This window comes from Haemaphysalis longicornis, unplaced genomic scaffold, assembly GCF_048455015.1.
Source record: "Haemaphysalis longicornis isolate Haplotype H1 unplaced genomic scaffold, Haemaphysalis longicornis Haplotype H1 scaffold_2, whole genome shotgun sequence".
NCBI lineage: Eukaryota > Metazoa > Arthropoda > Arachnida > Ixodida > Ixodidae > Haemaphysalis > Haemaphysalis longicornis.
The window spans coordinates 3,908,507-3,927,577 of NW_027526295.1; the positions used below are offsets into that span (position 1 = coordinate 3,908,507).

Sequence of the window (19,071 nt, forward strand, 5' to 3'; positions counted from 1 at the left end):
AGGCCTCCACGTGGTTTGGTCTTCTGGCATATGGGGCAGGAGCGAGCGTACCGAAGTACATCTTGTCGCATTCCCGGCCAAGTTGCTGTGCGGCATAACTTTTCATAGGTTTTTTGCCCAGACGAGTGACCCGCCAGAGCGGAGTCATGGTAGTAGCCGATGAACAACTTACGCAACTTGCGGGGAACGACAACTCGGAAAGGAGTTTGCGTTGAGTCGTCGTCTGCCTGGGGAATGTATCGCAGCAGAATACCATGATTTCCAAGCAAGTAGCTGTCAACCTCGTCGTTCCGGGAAGCTTCTGGAGAGTCTGTTGTCGAGAGCTTGTCGATGACTTTGCGACATAGACCATCGCTCCGCTGTGCCGCAACCAAGTCCTGCTGGCTCACCAACGATCCCCAACGGTCGTTCGTGGGGGCCTGCACTGCTGCAACCACCATACTTTCTTCGTTTTCCACCTGTGTATCAGTAAAAAGGGGAGCGCGTGACAGCGCGTCAGCAACTGTATTAGTGGTGCCTTTCTTGTATTCGATGGAGTAGTCATAACGTTGCAGCGCGAGTGCCCAACGAGCGAGTCGTCCTGCTGGGTTTTGAAGCCTCTGAAGCCAGGAGAGAGCTTGGTGGTCAGTCTGAATGGTGAAGCATGCTCCGTCTAGAAACGTGTCAAATTTTTTCAGCGCGAACACAATCGCTAGGCATTCCTTTTCGGTGACGGAATAATTGCGTTCGGCTGGCGTCAGAGTGTGACTGGCGAAAGCCACTGGTCTCAACACTTGATCCCACTCTTGCAGAAGTAGCGCCCCCAAGCCGAATTCACTGGCGTCTGTTTGTACCACAAACGGCTTGTTTAGGTCAGGGAGTTGCAAAGACGCATTTTCTGCTAATGCTGTCAGCAAGGTTTGAAAAGCGGTCTGTTGTTCGGACGCCCAAGACCACTTCTTGCCTTTGCGAAGTAGTTCATTGAGCGGTACAGAGATGTTCGCGCACTGGGGAATGAACTGGCGATAAAACGCAATCATGCCAAGAAACCGTTGCAAGCTTTTGACGTCGCTCGGCGGCGGGTATTGGAGTATGGCTTGCAGTTTCTCTGGATTTGGTCGCAGAACGCCCTTGTCAACAACAAATCCGAGTAAGTTGATTTTTTCCCCGGCCAGCTGTACTTTGCCGGGATGTATAGTCAGCCCGGCTGCGCGCATGCGCTGTAGCACTATCTGCAAATGTTCCACATGTTCCTCGAACGAGCGTGAAAAGATAGTGACGTCGTCGAGATAACACAAAGCGAATTCGTGTTTCGCGTCACCCAGAACAATGTCCATCATCCTTTGATATGAACTGGGGCTATTGCTTAGACCGAAAGGCATACGCACGAATTCAAACAACCCTCGGTGACATGTAAACGCGGTCTTCGGTACATCGTCTGGGTGCATTTCTATTTGTAAATAGCCACGTGAACAATCCAAGGTCGTGAAATACTTCGCGCCTGCCACGGCATACGTTATTTCGGTCACCGACGGGAACGGATAGGCATCTCGTTCCGTCATGGCATTCAGTTTTCGGTAGTCGACACAGATTCGCATAGATCCATCTTTCTTACCGACTGGGACGACGGGGAATGCCCAAGGACTCTTTGATGGACGAATGACGTCGGTGTCGAGCATCTCGTCCAAGGCTTTGTCGAAAAGCGCTCTCTTGGGGGCGTTCATTGGTCGTGGGCTGCATCGCCATGGTTTTGCGTTCCCAGTGTCGATGCGATGCTGCAAGACATCCGTTTTTCCTGGTTTTTCCGTGAACATGTCCGCATACTGGCGCAGGAGGTCTTCGAGCTGTTTGCGCTGAGACGACGTTCCTTTGAAATTCTGCAGCTCCTGTAACAGGTCTGCCGGCAGGCTTTCAGTCGACAAAGCAGCGCGAGACCTGCAGGGTAACGGGGGACCCGCCGAGGTCTCAAACGGGAAAAAACCTGGGTCGTCGCCAAGGTAGTACCCGCCAGCTCTGATGTCCAACCGCATAGCAACATCTGCGATAAAATCTGTGCCTAGGATCATGGCAACCGACAAGCCCTTGAGATACAAAAACCTTTGTCTCTTAGCGCGGGAGCTAACCGATATGCGTAACCGAACAGCGTTTGTGCTCTCCGCGGCCGCGCTCGACGCCATCCTAAGCATAACTTCGGTATGGCGAAATTTTACCCGCTTTGCCTTGCAGTGTTCGAAAAGCATATCGCCGATAAGGGAAACTGTGGAACCGGTATCAAGGAGTGCAGTTACGATCTTGCCGAGCACTTTGACACGAATGGTTGGTGACACTAGCTTGGGGGGATACTGCATGCGATCCACCGAAGGCACAAGAAAAGATTTACCAGGTGTGTTGGCCCGCTGCGACTCGCTGCCTGGCTTCAGCGACGCCGGGACGTGAAGTTTCCCGAACGCGGAAATCTGTCCTCGGTGGCGGGCCCCTGCTGACGGGCCTGGTTGCGTCCGTACCACATTCGTCCGCCGGATGGCTCGTCTTCGTGTGGGACCGGGCGGCCCACGGCCCCGTAGCCCACGTTGGTTGGGACCGGGTGGCCCACGGCCCCGTAGCCCACGTTGGCTGGGACCGGGTGGCCCACAGCCCCGTAGCCCGCGTTGGCTGGGACCGGGTGGCCCACAGCCCCGTAGCCCGCGTTGGCTGGGACCGGGTGGCCCACAGCCCCGTAGCCCGCGTTGGCTGGAGTGCGGTCACGGTATCGGTTCTGCGGCCGCCTTCTTGGTGCAAATTCGCCCGGATCCAAAGCCCGGTGTGTCGCGGACTGCGGCGCCCACGACTGGAAAGCGCCAGGCCCGTTCCAGGCACAGCTGGGCTCCAAGGATTGGCTCGGCGTTGGCGGTGGTGCATACTGCAATTTGGCGAGCAGGCACTCCTGAATAGCGCGCGCGTTCGAAGCAACTGCATTCAAATCCGCGTACGTTTGAGCATACAAATACGGCTGGAACCGAGGATGGCACTGCCGTAACACACGGGCAACTTGCTCAGCTGAAGTAGTCTCTGGGGCCGCTCTCCTGTATAGTTCCTGCATAGCGCGTACATACTCTAACAGGCTTTCGTTAGGGTGTTGCGTCCTGAGATCTAACTCACGGAGAAGGCGAGTCTCGTATCCAGGCGGAAGGAACTCAGTCCGAAAGCTTACCACAAAGGTGGCCCACGACGCAAACGGGGACTGCAGGCGCCACCAGCAGGCTGCAGGCCCTTGGAAAACCAGTGGCAATACCCTGGTTAGCATATGAGTGTCCGACGCTCCGACGGCGGCCTTGTAGACATCGAGCTTGTCAAGGAAATCCGCGACGGACAGACGGTCGTCATAGCCGCGGTAGGTTGGGATGTCAGGCTGAAGACGGGGCGCCGGGTCTTGTAGAGTGCCCAGGTGTTGCGTAAGAGCTTGACATAAGCCGGCCACTGTGGTGAGAGCTTCGCTGAAGGCGGTGTCGGGGGCCGTGGCCCCGACGACTGTTCCCGAACGAAGTTCCTTTCCGTCGGCAGCGGACTTCATTGCTGGACGCCAACGAAACTCCGAGAACCAACGAACTCGGGCGAAGGAGCTACAAAGATGCCACCGTATAAATCGAGCACGCACCAGCACAAAGTCAACTGCGGGTAATGCTTATCAGTTGCGGCGCTCGCCGGAAAACTGGACATTCGGTGCCGCGGAAAAGAAAGCTGGGTAGTGCGCAGGCTCGTTGAAAAGAAATGAAGTCGGGCGTAAGAGCAACAACATTATACCCGGCTTTCAGCAGCAAAATACATTTCGCTAAGCTGAAGTGCTAAGTTCCAGAAACAGCTGCCGATTGCAAACAAATGCACGAAAGTTTTAGTCGCAATTTGCTCCTGTGCGTAAGCGTCTTGCTGACAAAGGACTGTGCTAGCCTAAATACACGTTGGGCGCCACTGTAGGTAGTTCTGCCTACCGAGGGGGGTTCAGGCAACGGCCTCGTGAAAACATCACGCACAGAACATTGCAAGAGGAACAATTGCGCTTTACTCAAGCAGTGGAAAATGAAATATAAATGCAACAGGGGATACAATCAGCCAAGCACATAACAAAAGCACTTCAGGGTCCCAGGGCTTACGGTACGGCCGGACGAACGGCGGGCCTTGCTGACGTGCGTCTTCTTCGAGGTGGCTGACGGCGGTGGCTTCTCTCTTGTCACCGGCGGCGCTCCCGGCCGGCAACTCCCCCCGCTACCAAGCCACGGGGCGGCCTCTCTCGCATCCACCGTGGTCCCGCGTAATTCGCGCCAACAGCGCCAAATCCTCCCCTAGTGGTACGTGGCGTCTGAAAAACGTTGCATTTATCGTCATGGCAACGAGTGGCGAGGGGGAAAGGAAGTTGGTGACGTTGCGGACGCTGATGACGTCATTTTTCCCGCGGCAGCCGGTCCGGGCCGCCGCGCGCCGGCCGCAGCAACCGGCGCCACGGCCGGGCTGGAGGCGCGGCGGGCGCGCACTTTCGTCGCCGCTCCTCAAGTCCGGCCGTGCCGACGCTCGCCCAACTTCCGCGCCTGCCGCCGGTCGCTGCTCATGGGCCGCTCGGCAATGGCACCAGGCGCGAAAGTTGGACGAGCGGCGGCGATGCCTCGGAATGGCCGCCGCCCGTCGTTTGGTATGTGTGTGCTGTAACGTGTTTAACAATTGAACAAAGAAAACATGTTGGTAATAGTATGTTTTCTGGTGTCGAATTGTTGTCTTTGTGGCGATAATAATTGGAGCGTTACACAAACATTCTTTTCGCTTTTCTTTTATTCAAAATTCATATGAAGACATCTTTGATTCGAAGTCATGAAAACACATGCACTACACAAAATATAATGCACATACATTTTATGTACACTCTGTTGGACTTTAAGCAAAAATATGACATGCAAATTTAGATATGCAACATTGCAGAATAGGAAAAAAAACGTGCAAGATGCACATTTAGGTACACAATAACTGATTACGCAAGAATAACTTCGAAAGTTCTAATCACTATACATATTTTTTTCGCGCACACCTCGACGGGGGAAGGAAAGAACTTGAAAGTTCCATTCAATTTATACTTATTTCTTGGGCTCGCCTCGAGACGGGAATGTTTAGACATTCAAAAAAATTAGTTTCAGTTCAGAGACACAGTAAACGGGAACCTATAATTTAAAAGAAAGCACGCACAGGTATGCTTCAACGCCTGCCTTTTGGGCCAGTTAACGCAAACTCTGAGAGGAAGCGTTGACCCGACCATACACTTCCGAGAAATCTTGTTCACACCAACAAAATGAAGCGAGAAAAAAGTGTTGCAACAGAATAACCGCACTATTGACCACTCATTGCTAGATTATATCTGCGTACAAAAATAATGCGCAACCACGTCGTATAATACAGAACACAATCGCAACACAAATCGAGCGCACCCGTCTTTTCTTTTAATGGCGTGTGAACAGTCTGATTGTGAGGGGGGGGGGGACGCGCAGAAAAAAAGTTTTCCTGTATTGTAAGCCGCATGTACCGAGCTCATTACTTGCAGATATCGGCTAGGTTGTCACACGCTACTCCCTAGCTCGTGTCTGGGCAGCGCCTCTTATCTCATCCTGTCCGATATCGATTCTAACTTTAGAACTATGAAACAGCAAAGCCACTCGCGATAAGATGACATGGCGCGTGCGCGCAGGTTAGATTGAACAGCAAAGCCGGCAATGCTACCCTTTTTTTTTTTGTGAGCGAAACGCTTGCAATGGCAGCTGCAGACAACGCATGTATTTCGGCTTGGCATTCCACTGCTCCCTGTGCAAATTGACTGGCATTGAACACCGCGGTTTTACGTCAGATTTTTCGGAGCACTGAAGCAACGTTTGGCAGCAGTTTTGCCGCAAATATCCGTTTTGGAGCAAGATGGCACCGGAAAAATTGGTTAGGGCACGCCAACCTGCGCCAACAATCGCCGTGGTAATAGGTACGCAGTCAATGACAAGAAGCGCGTACAGTTGAGCTTGCCTTCTTTGTGAGCAGGTGCAGCGTGATAACTTTTGAGGGGTTGAGGTGATTCACCACAGGAAACGTCCAATCTCGAACCATCCTCGACTTGGGGTCCCACTCAAGACTCAAACCCACTGCACGAAACAACAACAAAAAATACATGGATAAGAATCCTGAATTGACGTTCAAGCAGTTACTAAGGCAATCGCAAAACGGGAATGCCGCCTCAAATTCACCTTACGAGCAAGACTTTGCGCGCCGAATGCGCGTTTACTTCTATTAAAACTTTGTGTACCTGCAAGGCTGGGATATATTTGCACATTAGTTTCCACTCCGAGACGACTGACATGTCTCATTAATTTCACGTTACATGTGCGAAGTGAAAATAGAAGACTGCAATCGGTCGGCTTCTAATCACTATAACTTGTACAAAGCTAATTTGCTTACCTGTCATTTTTGGAGAAGACGAGAAACTTGGCCGAACTGTTTCGCCCTGTGTTGCTGCACCACAGAGCTGCGCAGGACTGGTGACGCTCCTTCCCCCGCGGCCCCATATTTAGAATACATTCGTATATATTTTATAATGCAGCGAAACTTTCAGCCCGTGCAGGCGTTTAGGCAACCCGCGCAGCTCTTCGCACGCCGGCTCGCTTACGCACGCACCGAACTGGCCCGCCGTGCGCGCCCAGAGAAAGAAAAAAAAAATATATTGGCGCCGGTGAGCTGTTGCGCATGCGTGAGGAGGCGCGGAAGCTTGCGTGGTGTGGAAAGAAAGAAACGATGAGGGAAAGGGAAGGGCCACGCCGCAGCACCCTGCCGCTAGGATCGCCCCAATTTTGAAACCGAAACTAGCCAGAGTCGCCGACCAGTGACCAAGCGCCGCTGCCCTTATCTAGCGTGCCCAAAAATGTGCCACGCCCCCCCTCCATCGCACAGTCTTTCTGCCGTGTGTTCCCAGATGGCAGGAGAGGTGGCGCGCGGCAGTTTGAACGGCCTAACGTGGGCGCTCACAGGGGAGAATCCCCACAATATATATATATATATATATATATATATATATATATATATATATATATATATATATATATATATATATATATATATATATATATATATATATATATAACACAAAGTAAGAAACCTCGGTAACAGCAACAGCGGAGGGTTTATTTCGACCTTTCGACTTCGAGACAAGTCTTCTACAGGAATGATGGCTTCGGTCGTTTCGGAAGAGAGCATATATGTCGAAAGTGGAAAGCGGGTTTACGAATGGCCAACGATACCACACACAAACATACGTGAACAACACAAACACGAAGCGGGAATCTTCCTTATTGGAAGAATGAACAAAAAATGATCAACGAAGAGAGAGACGCCAAGATAGTTGAAAAAAAAAAAAGGCAGAAAGGGAGATGAAAGAGCACTGAACAGGAATTCGAGTGGTGGCGGAAACGCGAAAAGCTCAACAGCGTCCGAAAGTGGGGTTGTAGAACAAAGGAGAGAAGGCAATATATCTTCCGCCGCTAGCCGTCACCATGCTAAAGGCCCATAAACGGTACCTCCGGCGGGGTCGTTCCGTCCCGTCCAAAATCATTCCGGCGGCCGGAACGCGGTGCATTCCGGCCGAAAATCGCTCTCCGCCAGAAGTTGGTCAACTTCAACTTTTCGCCGGACCGCGATGATGACGCGTTTCGCCAGCCATCATCCAACGCCCTGATTGGTTCCTATCGACCTCCTACTGGCCAATCAGGGCTATCAGAAGGTTTCAGGCTAAACAACATGGCGGCGTTGCTCAAGCGAAGCGATGCGGAGGAAAATAGTCGCACCGGCTTATAGTACGTCGCGACTATTTTGTGACTGCTTGAATCGAGGTATAAATCCACGAAGCATTTGTTTGTGCCGGCGGAAGCATACCTGCACTGCGCTTAGTTTGAGATCCGCAGTGCCGCGATATTATGGCAGCAAGCATACCCCGATGTGTATGTTGGTGACGGCTGGCCTGTCCTTGTTTTTGGGTGTGCGTGAGTGTGCTTGAAGAAGTTGACAGCGTCATTTGTACTCGCCATCGTCCAAAATGGACCAAGGAGTGACAAACCAGCAAGCTGTCAGTTCTGTGTGCGTCCGTGGGAGTTCGCGGTGCGGCAACGACTACGGCCAGGGTCTCGCGCCGATGCTCTGTGTACGGGCGACTGTTGTGTGCCACTGCTTTCTAAAAGTTCCGACCGTGGCCCGTGGGTGTTCGCGGTGCGGCAACGACTACGGCCAGGGTCTCGCGCCGATGCTCTGTGTACGGGCGACTGTTGTGTGCCACTGCTTTCTAAAAGTTCCGACCGTGGCCCGTGGGAGTTCGCGGTGCAGCAACGACTACGGCCAGGGTCTCGCGCCGATGCGCTGTGTACGGGCGACTGTTGTGTGCCACTGGTTGTATGTGATGTGCTGCCGTGATGCTGTTCACCGCAATGACCGCGACAATTCGTGTAAGCGCGCGCACGATTTTAAATTTTATTGCAGTAAGCTAGACATCCACGAAGATTGTTGCAGACAGCAGCCGGCAGCATTTATTTACGCCGACAGCGTCATGTATACACTGCGCAACAGTGCTCAACAGCACGCTCGCGCCGAAGTTTGTTTTGCGTGCGGGCGCTGGTGGTGTAATCCTACGGGCAGTGCTTTTCATAGGCGGGGATATGCTTTGTAGCAACACCATGCAGCTGTATAAGTTCACGCAAAACCTCTCTTAACAGCTGACAATAGGAGTTTCAAGAGCTGTGTATTGAAACATTAGTGAGTGACCCAGTCTACTCATTTGTCTGGGTTGGGTGTGTGCTAGGCTGATTGAGTGTGCTCTTGTTTGTGTCAGGAGTGTTCAAGCAGTCAGAGTGCACGCTCGTTGGGGTAAAGCAGATATACTGTTCTGTGTTGCTTCTGGGGTACACCCACTGTATACAATAGGCTCGTCACCTGCCGAGTATACTGGTGTTTGTGTGAAACTGACTCATTCTTTGAAATCAATCGATAACCATTCCACATGGCCGAATGTGTACTGTCGGGAGCTAAAGTCTGGATTCCACGCAAGCACCAACCAAAACACACTGCAGTGCCACCTTGGGGAAGGGCGACTGCTGCCGAGATAAAGGCTGTGTCGCTTATTTTAACTGCACGCATCATAGTTTGCACCTATGCGTTGATGCAGTGTTGGGGTCTATTCGTTTCACCTGCACCGCGTGAACCAGTTCAGGCGGTGCCGCACTTCGCCGTTCGTTTCAGCGGTGCAGCTCGCCGCACCTGAACCGCGCCGTTCGATTCACCGGTGGTGCCGACGGGTGCAGGACGGGTTCACGGCTTTGCCTGCACTCCCTGCCGAGGAGGTGCAGAAGCAGACGAAAAAAGTGCAGGGCTGGTTCCGCCGATGGCGGAACCCACTTTGCACCGCTGTGAACTGGTTCAAGAGGCTGGTTCAAGAGGCTGAATCGAATAGACCCTTGAAGCAGAGTGACTGAACAGTGTTGCTTCAGCTGCACATGTTGTGCCTCTTTTCAAAGGTGGCCCCAGTGAGTGGCTGAATTTGCAGTTGCTATATGTGTGCGCATTAATTGTCATCTGTGTTTCTGTTCTTTATTGTTACTCCGTCTTCTTCAGTCATCGTTGCACTTCCTATACAATCTGGGACTCAAGAGTAAAATAATGCATACTCTGGCCTTGTTTGAGTGAAGCATGTCGTGTGCTTGAGTTCGTGATAAGGAGTAACAAGATCGGCCCACTGGTTCAGCATATCATTCTACGCTAATTACATCGTTCATCATTGCTCAGCGAGAACACTTAGGGAAGGTGTGACACATGGGCAACCGAAGCGAAACAGCTCAGTCCTTTTTCGTAATAAAAGCGTATCAACTCAGGCGAGCCAACGAAGGTGCATGCAGTTAAAATGGGACGCACAACCAGTGTGTCGACAGCAGAAGCTCTTTCGCATGACGGCCCTGCAATACATTTTGGCCGCCACTTGTGTGGACTCCATACTTTTGCTCCCGACATTAATGAAATGGAAAAAGTTGGCTTGTTGCCATTTAGGAATCGTCATAGCACAGCTGCAACCTAGTGTAGTCTTCAGTGTTCCAGCTTTGTGTCTGCCTTGGAATTGCTGTGCTTAATTGAAGGAGTGGGCACTTTGGCTTCTTTCTGTGACTTCAAATTAAGGGAACGGCCGTTGTATACACAAAGGAGCCATGAAGACCGAATACAAGTTTGTTTTATTTGAAAGATTTCGCGTTTTATAGTGCCCCCAGCGCTTGTCCGGCATCAAATGATGCCGTATTCACTGAAAAATTGATCACTTTAGATTAAATTTTGAATCTCCATCCAAATCGTAGGTTTTCGTAATTTCAGCAATGATGTCATGAGCGCGTGTATTCAAGCGAAATTCCACTGCGTCATTCGGGTTTGCGGCCTTGCTGTCCATCAGCCCTCCCAGGTGGTACTACTATAGTCATCCACGAACTGTTGTCCGCCGTTGCTTTGTTTTTGAGCGTATTTGTACCTGGCTTGTTTTCGTTACTGTAATAAGTGATCGTCTCGTGAAACCTGGGGTATCCTTGACAAACTGGGTCACGTAAGACAACGCCGCTTACGCCAATCGGCCAGTGTCCTGTAAGACAACTTCAAAGCGGTGGAGTGCTGTGCACCTAAAACAAGCATAGTGCGCCCAGTATCAACAGCTGCGCATCGGTACTTCTATGCTTACGTCTGTTTTCGTAACTTCCATTGTTTACTGCACCATTCTTACTGCTGTAAAATGAATATGCATTACACTTAAGCGCAAATAGTTCGTTCGGAAAGCCTATAAGCCGTGCCTAATTTGCGTTTGCTATTTCCGTCCTCGGCCAATCGCGCAGCTGGGCTGATATGACATCATAGGTTGTGTTGCGGGAAATGAGCTAGTGAGTCGCATGGCCATTCCGTTTTTTCCTAATTATGTAGCTTATTTAAGCGAAGTGTGCGTTAACAGTAGTGGCATTATGATTCTAACGAGGCAATCTTTCGAATGAATCGAATTTGTGTTTTGTCCTCATGACTCCTTTAACTAGGATCATGATTGCTTGGCTGCCTTCTGGCCGTCATGTCTTAACACACTCCTACTGAGAAACATTTTTCGGCAAAAGTGGTTTCCTCCTCGGTTGCCACCTGGACATTAATGAGCGTTACAAGTGTGTAAGCAGTGCCTACAACCTGATAAAAGCAGACTTGAATTTCGAGTTGTCAACTTTCCATGTGATGTGAGTGGTGGTGGCACAATGCACTTCTGACAGATGTAACAGCAGTAGCTATGCTGATGTAACAGCAATAGCTATACTGTCGCTCATGAATATAAAGCTCTGGTTTGGTTTGCGAATCAAACACTGCTGATTGCACTTGGCAGTTGCATGGTCAATTGCAATAATGCAGCTTTATGCCGTATTTATTGTTTAAACTCGGTGAGTGATATGTTGAGGATGGCCCTCACACCCACTGTCGTACCCAGCTGTTCAAGGTGAAACAATTATCGTTTTCAGCATAACTGTTAAGAGTGGAATGCTGTCTCGGCTAGTGCTTGGTGCGAAGCTGGATCATTCTTGCTTGCCCAAGACCACTTGTCAAAGCTTGCTCCAGCCACCACGATGTCATTACAGTGAAAAACTCATTTATTTACAAAGGGGTGGCGAGCCAAGATGGCGGACTGGGCTACCAGCCAGCTTCATCGTCTTCCTCCTCAGTATTGTAACGTGACATCTTTCTCGCTGGTGTCAAAATTTAAGGCGGCCAATATCGCAAGGCCCTGGAGGCCATAACATTTCCCCCATCAAAGATGCAGCCATCTCTGCAAGTCAGTGAGTGTCACGGGGTTCAAAGCGTTTCAAGCAAGGTACGCGAGCCACTTCAGTTCTGCGACTACGCCGTCTTCAAGCAGTAAGCTGAACATGACATAGTTCAGACAACTAAGTCAGTCAAGGTCCACAAATGGGCTGTCTTAATGTGACAGCAGTTTCTTGCACAGTCCATGCTGTCGCTGAGGTGTCCAGAGCAAAACCAGGTCTCCCCACGAGTACGAATTTCCTGATGTCAGCTGTTGTAGCGGAGTTTCGAGCGGTCTTGTGACGGCAGTATGTGAAGACTAGTGAGTTTCTGAGCTTCATCAGCAACGCAGAGGGTGTTTGATAGGCTGGCCTCGTCTTGAAAGAAGGGGAAGATGGTGTTGAGGTAGTTGGGGGAACACGTGCGTCAACTGTGTAGAATTGTCTCATTGTCTCATGCTTGGCAGTGTGGTAAGCATGGGTAATAAACGGCAAGATGTCGTCCCAGTTGTGGTCAGAAGCAACAGGCATGGCATTCATGTTAGTGAGTGTCCGGATGGTCCGCTCAGTGAGACCGTTTGTTTGTTTATGATATGGCACTGAATGGCAGAATTGAGAATCGGACAGATGAAGTAGCTCCTTAACGACGTCAGCAGTGAACTGGCGCCCACGGTCACTGATGAGGACACGAGGTGGGCCATGTTGAAGTATACGGCGACTGAGAATGAAGTTCGTCACTTTGGCAGCTGTTGCAGATGACAATGCAGCTGTATCACTATGGCGTGAAAGGTAGTCGATGCACACGATCATCCAATGGTTCCCATTCTTTGACCGAGGTTAAGGGACCATCAAATCTATGCCCACTTTTTAAACTGGTAAAGGGGGGGGAGGGGGATTCGCAGGGTGGAGTCTTCCCGGCTGAGCAGGCGTGGCGCATTTGTTGCGTTGACACTGGGGGCAACTCGCCACGTACAGCTCGGTCGACTGTCACATTTTCAGGCAAAAATTAATGCTGTTGTGTGCGGTGAAGAGTGCATGCACAGTACCGATGCCCAGCTGTGGCGTAGTCGTGCATAGCATGAATTACAGAAGAACAATTTTTCTCCCATTACTAGGAGGTGCCAGGATCCCGTCGGCGAGTAGCTCTTCTTGTGTTGCAGACCATTGTGAACACAGGAGGATTGGGTCTGACCGTACAGCAGTAAACAGTGCTTTCACTGAACCCGAACTGGAACTAAACCAAAAAAAGAGAATAGCATTTACTGGCTCACGACAAAGGAGTTAGAATATTTGTTGTTGGTAATCCGCAGTCAATGTCATTTGGTGCCGTCAATCTGGTAATCACCAATGCACTTTTCCCCCGCAGACCAATCACAACACTACAAGCCCGCTATCTATGGTTGCTAATTGTCACATTTGTGGTCTTAATTCTTGTGTGTCACTTAAACATGAAGCCGAATGAAGTCTTGAATAGCCATACATACATTTGCTTCTCCTAAACAAGTGCAGTATATTTTTTCCCCATTGCTTAAATTTTTGTTGTTGATCTGTGGTAAAGAATGTAACAGGTTATCTGCTGTTCCTTTTATTCATTTTGTTCCTCTTGCTGTTATCTGCTGTTACTTTTTTAGCTTGCCTAGATCAGTCCTGAGAATTGGTTACATGTTGTGAGAAAAATAAGGCATGTAAAGAAGGTAGCACTAGCAGGAAAATATCCCCGGTTTGCCTGCAGTGTGTACTGCACGTCCCATTCCGACTTTCCTGTTTGCAAAACATCATGTAGAAAGCTTCTACTGTTGACATCACTGTGCGACAGATATAAACACGAAGTTGCCTCCCCATACTGAATTCAGATGTCATTTAAATAGCTTCAACTTCCACAACTGAACTAATTATCAAGTGTTTTCATCATAAGAGATTCTGTCAGAGAAGTACCTATTTGAAAAGAGCTACAGTTATGTCCAGTAATAAGCTAAAACAGCTTCTGCATTGAAATTATTTGCCACAAAAGTGATGAAACATAGGCCATCAGTTTGAATGGTTTGATTGTCAGCTGTACACCACAACATATAGGTCTGTGATTTTCCCCAAAAATAGTACCCCGGGGTAAATTTGTATGTGCACATAGCACTGTTACTAGTAGTGATGCCACAGGTTACCTACACTTTGCCCTGTAAGTGTATGTGAGTGAACAAAAATTTTGTTTCGCTTAAATGTGTTAGTGTGCACACCTATATATTGTGTAAGTGACAGGAGAAGAAGTTCGAGGACACCGAAGCATTTCTTATGGGTTTGGAATGCAAAACCACTAGTGTCCCATTGCACGCATAGTTTTCTTCACAAGCAGCTGTTGGAAGTTCTTGCCGAGACTGGCCTATACACTATTCTGTAGGTCATGAAGCCGCTTGCATCCCCTCACTTTCCTTTTTTTACCCCTCTGTTACTTTGATGCCCTGTGTCAAAATTGTGCAATAAATAAATAAAAAGAATGCAACAGAGTGTTCCTTCAAGTGGGTATGTTCACATCACAGCCTATAGGAACTGGTGAATTCACCGCGAATTTTGAAAGCACCTTTCATTATCAGTCGCCAGTCCCACTCTGTCGGTATGTGAGAATTTAGTTTGTTATGAGAGTAAGGGAATTGGCCATGAGCTTCTAACAGCGGTCATTGTCATTGTCACCTTTTGAGAGAGTAAATGTTTATTGAAAGGGAGAAGAGGCCGGCCTAAGAAACTACTTGGGCCTGCTATTTCTCATTGGGGGAATGGAACTGGGGACAAAAAGAGAACGGAATGAATATGGAAGGTATGAGGAATGACAGTGAAATCGGCACATGAACTATGTACAAGCAGTACAACCAATAAACGCCTCATGTACAATGGGTCACTGAATCAGATTATTACAGGGCGAGTGTCCAAGTGTAGTATTAATGCTGCCTCAAGGATCTTTCGCTCACTAGAGTACTTTGGACAAGCGCTAAGCAAATGTTCGATAGTTTCAGGACAACCACACAGAAGGCAGTCCGGGCAGTCCTCGCGTCCGATTGTGTGGAGACTTTTAGGTCAATGCTACTCCAAGACGCAGCCAGTGTAGCAATGTCTCTTCACTTCTGCGAAGCCGAGGAGCGTGAGCGAGCTAGAACTTTTGCTCTGCATCGAGCCGGTGAAGCCGTTCATGTCGTCCGTTCATGTCGATTCTGCGGGCCAAACGAATGCAAGGCTGTAGCTTGTTTACGTGCTCGGTAGAGTATCGTGTTGGCATCTTGCCGTGTGATGGGTATAGCCAAGAGAGTTCCATTGTGTTGTGTCTGCTGGGCTTCTGCATCTGCCAATGGGTTTGTGAGAATTATGGGTGGGTATGTGAAGTTGCAGCCAAATGCGATTTGGTGGAACAGCCAATTGGTTCTGATGGCAGCTGTAGTCGTTGCTGGCTAATCCACCTGAGTTGGTATGTCGTCATGCCAATATTCATTTTACCCTGTCATTACTACCGTAATGTCGACCCTCTTTACGTGCCAAGCAATGTCGAAATCACTGTACATTGAGCTGAATGTACCAGTTGCCCGTGTTTTCTAAGTAGAAAGCCACAACGCATTCACAAGACCCACTTTCACTTGGAACAATAAAACACTGGCGACGGGGATGCGTACTGGGATCACATTTTAGACGTGTATTATTCCCATCCAATCCCGAATTTTAATAAAAAAAATCTGAGAGCTGACACTATAGCTGATTAGCGATCGCAGTGACATATAGTTTGCCTCGGGTGATAGATAGAAGTCAATCTGGCATAAAGCATGTACAGACCTACAGATGTGCATTTAATGTTGAGTTTAAGTGCAAGGAAAATCAACCTTTGTCAGCCTGCAACCTTCAGTTGTTAAAATTTTGGGAAATATGAAAGCCTAAAATTGTTAAGTTGAATGAAAAGCAGTAGAACTTACACTGATTGTTGTCTTGAAAAGTGTTTTTGCTCCTCCTGCTAGTTTCTACCTTTAATTTTATGTGTGGTGAACAAAACTTCATGTAAAGTTCATTTCAATAGCCAACACGCCCCTCCACCATGTGTGTAATCATTTCCTTAGCCGGTGCAGTATTGCATTCTGGGTCAATTTTCCTGCTTGGAACTTCTGATTATGCTAGGTGGCAAGTTGAAGGTGAACTTGAGTGAGTTTGTGTTGTGGGTGCCCAAGAGTTTTTGTGAGGGTGTAAAGGTGGGCAGGTGAAGGGCCGTTTTGTAGGCTTTCCATGGAAACACTGGTTCCAGAAACTTTTTTTTTTTCCAAACAATTCTGATGAAACTTCATGGGCTTGTTCAGTTTTTTTAGCTGATTTCAAATATCTAATTAGTTTTGATGTGAGGCAACCTTTTTTCTGTGTTAATTAAAAGAATTCCTTGATTGTTTTTGAGAACAGTATAAAAAAAAACTATTCAACAAAAGATTGCCAGCAAGACATGAATTGATACCAGAAGTGGTGGAGAATGAAACGTGAAGCAGTTTTTTTGTTTTGCAATCACATACAAGTTTACACCAACTCTAACTTCTAGGTTTGAACTACTACTGCTAACCAATTAAAAATATTGCTAATTAAACAACTACTGAAACACAAAATGCAAAATCTGCTTCCCATATCGCATGGCTTACACATTCAGCTTCACAGTGCGAAAGAAACGATCATTTCTAGCTGCACTACATGCTGGGATGTACTATTGGCGTCAAATGAAACGCGAACATTAAAATATGAACCAGAACGTGCAAAATTGAAAAGTACTGTTCGTAGAGTTCATATAATGGCTTGCTATTGTTATGTTTGGAAATCCCCTGTTTCGAACTTTGTTTTTGTAACTAAGCGACGCGTCATTTAACTTGCATGGAAAGAAATAGTGCTATTTGTGTGTTCAGGTTCATATTTTCGTGTTAGCGTTTCATTTGACGCTGATAGTACCTCTCGAGAGTTTTGTATCACTGCGATACCACTCGAGGCGAAAAAGTGTGGAATTATGGGAAAATAATTATTTGTTTAATAAAATTTGGCTTCTATGGCTTTTATAAGTCGGTGGCACTGTTCCACATATGGAATTCTTGGAGGAAAAACTGCAAATCAAGAGAAAAGTGATACCTGAAAAAATGCTTTTTTGGGCAATTTTTTGGTCCCAAAGACCCATGTTCGACTGGAGTATAAGTCATCCTGTAGGTGATGCGACTAAGCAGCAGGGCCTGTTTGAGCTTGTTTGCAAGATTCATCCTCTCTGAGTACTGCGTGTTGGTGTCTTAGACGTTGAGTGAGGCATGTAAGTTGCGAACATGCTTTAGTGAGTTGGAGGCTAAGAACAGCACTCGGGCCATCACGATGCAAAGGAACGCCAAGATTACACAGAGCAGAAACTTGGGGGATAGGAGTGTTTTTAATCGCCAGAGTAGAATTTGATGGGGTTTCGGCAGGTCTTTCTCGCGTGCGTAAGCGAAGCATCAGTAGTGCTGACTTCTCGGCTTGGCAGCGTAGCCCTTTTGGTATGAGATACGTGTTGATTGTATCTACAGTTGAACACGCATATATCGAACACGGATATATCGAATTATTGTCTATATCGAACAGTGCAAACATCCCCTTGAAAATCCCATGCAAAAGTATAGGACTGTTGTACGCGTATATCGAACTCCTGATCATGGGCAAATTCGATATATCGAATTCCGCGCCGAAGGTGCCCCTGAAAGTTTGCTTCCTCTGATGGGGTGGAGTTGATGATAATGTTGACTCATCGCAGGAGCTGCCTGGCTTGGTGAGACAGAGGCGGCGTCCGCGGCATTATGTCGCTTCGATGGCCTTCAACAGCTGTATTCACGCTAGCACGAGGGGCAGCTCCATGATAGCTAGAACGCCGATAGTGGTTGGGGCGAAAGGACATAAAGGAGCAAAAGAAATTGACCGGAGGCACTCTTTTTCTGTGTTTGAGCTGTTTGGTGGCTCGTGTAGGGGGACCGATGCGGCTTTGTATGTTTGCTTTGTCAAGGCATCCATTTCGGAGCGACGAAGGCGGGAATTCGTCGGGTGCAGGCTGCTGAAAAGATGTTGGTTGATAAGGCGTTCGGAATTCCTCGCAGTAGTTTTGATGGCGATGCACGCATCAACATTGACGTAAGGGCGAATGCAGCACAACCCGCCCCGGCTATTCCGGAGCGTGTCGGGTGCAAAGCGACTTCGTTGCACGCCTCCAGATGGGGGAGGTGTTCGGTTCGGATACTGAAGATAACGGCACTCAGTGCCTGACAACGTCCCCAACCGCCTACTGCAGCCGAGGTTACGTCAGCGTTATTCGCCTCTGTTATGGCATAGTACACAGCATTGATTTTCGCATTTGTGCGTGTTTGTAATCTTGAAGACAATTTGGCGAACTTTGCGACGCAGAAAAAAAACAAAACAAGCGAAGCTCAAAGACATTTCAATGATAAATAAAGTGCGGTGGTCATCATGCTGCGGTTCGGATTTTCCGTGCTTTGAGGGTCAAAACGGTAAACTACCGTTTTCCCCGACTTCAGAAAACTCTCAGTGATGTGCGGAGTTGTCAGATAATCTTCAGATAGGCGTATTTTATATATCGAATTATCGATATATCGAATTCTTTCGCGGTCCCCTTGGAGTTCGATATATCCGTGTTCGACTGTATAGCTTGCTGTAGGGTGTCGTGTCGGCTCCAACTGACCTTGAATTGTCCACAGTATGATGTTGTCGGCATAGAGAGTGTAATGAAGGTCTGAGATTTGGTGAAGGTCTGAGATTTGGTGAAGTCTTATGGGTGAGTGGAGTAATTAGCATTGAAAAAGAGAGGTGATGTAACGGAGCCTCCAGAATTTTTTCTTTGCCTTTTTTGGCTGTAACAGCGCGTGTTGAGCGAACAGTCCGGTACAAAAGCCAAACATGGCATAAGGATACTGTCCGCTTGTTCAAGGTGCGTGGTGATTTGTGTATGTACCAAGTGTTCAAATGTTTTGCCAACAGAAGAGGTACAGGCGTAGTTGGAGGTTTGTGGATCTTCGGTATGAGGGTGATATCTGCTCGTCCACTGTGCAGGCAATTCAAACAGTGCTTGTGCGGGCTGTTGAGTTAGATAACAAAGTTGTTTTTCTTTGTAATGAATTCCTTGCTCTGGCTTGTATTTTTTTGTGTGTGCACTTTCATCCTTTCATGCTCTTTTATTACCTTTTTTGGCCCCAATCCTCCCCCGAAATGAAATCCTGGATACGTAACTGGTGGGTGGATG

The 19,071-nt window shown here is 48.5% G+C and overlaps 1 protein-coding gene across 1 annotated transcript; it reads right to left on the bottom strand.

The window, feature by feature from the left end:
• Positions 1 to 221: 221 nt before the first annotated feature.
• On the bottom strand, positions 222 to 3,529 carry LOC144166947 (uncharacterized). Its single transcript, XM_077696381.1, has 2 exons — positions 3,170 to 3,529; positions 222 to 2,902 (listed from the first exon to the last, which is right to left on the bottom strand). Exons 1-2 carry the CDS (start codon positions 3,527 to 3,529, stop codon positions 2,396 to 2,398), a joined length of 867 nt encoding a protein of 288 aa, XP_077552507.1. The 3' UTR covers positions 222 to 2,395.
• Positions 3,530 to 19,071: the final 15,542 nt, after the last annotated feature.

Bases quoted from the DNA above. Each gene is read 5' to 3' on its own strand.
- LOC144166947 (XM_077696381.1), bottom strand. From the start codon at position 3,529: ATGAAGTCCGCTGCCGACGGAAAGGAACTTCGTTCGGGAACAGTCGTC. The intron at 2,903-3,169 runs GTAAGCTTTCGG...CGCGCTATTCAG, and splicing joins CGTCGTGGGCCACCTTTGTG to GAGTGCCTGCTCGCCAAATT.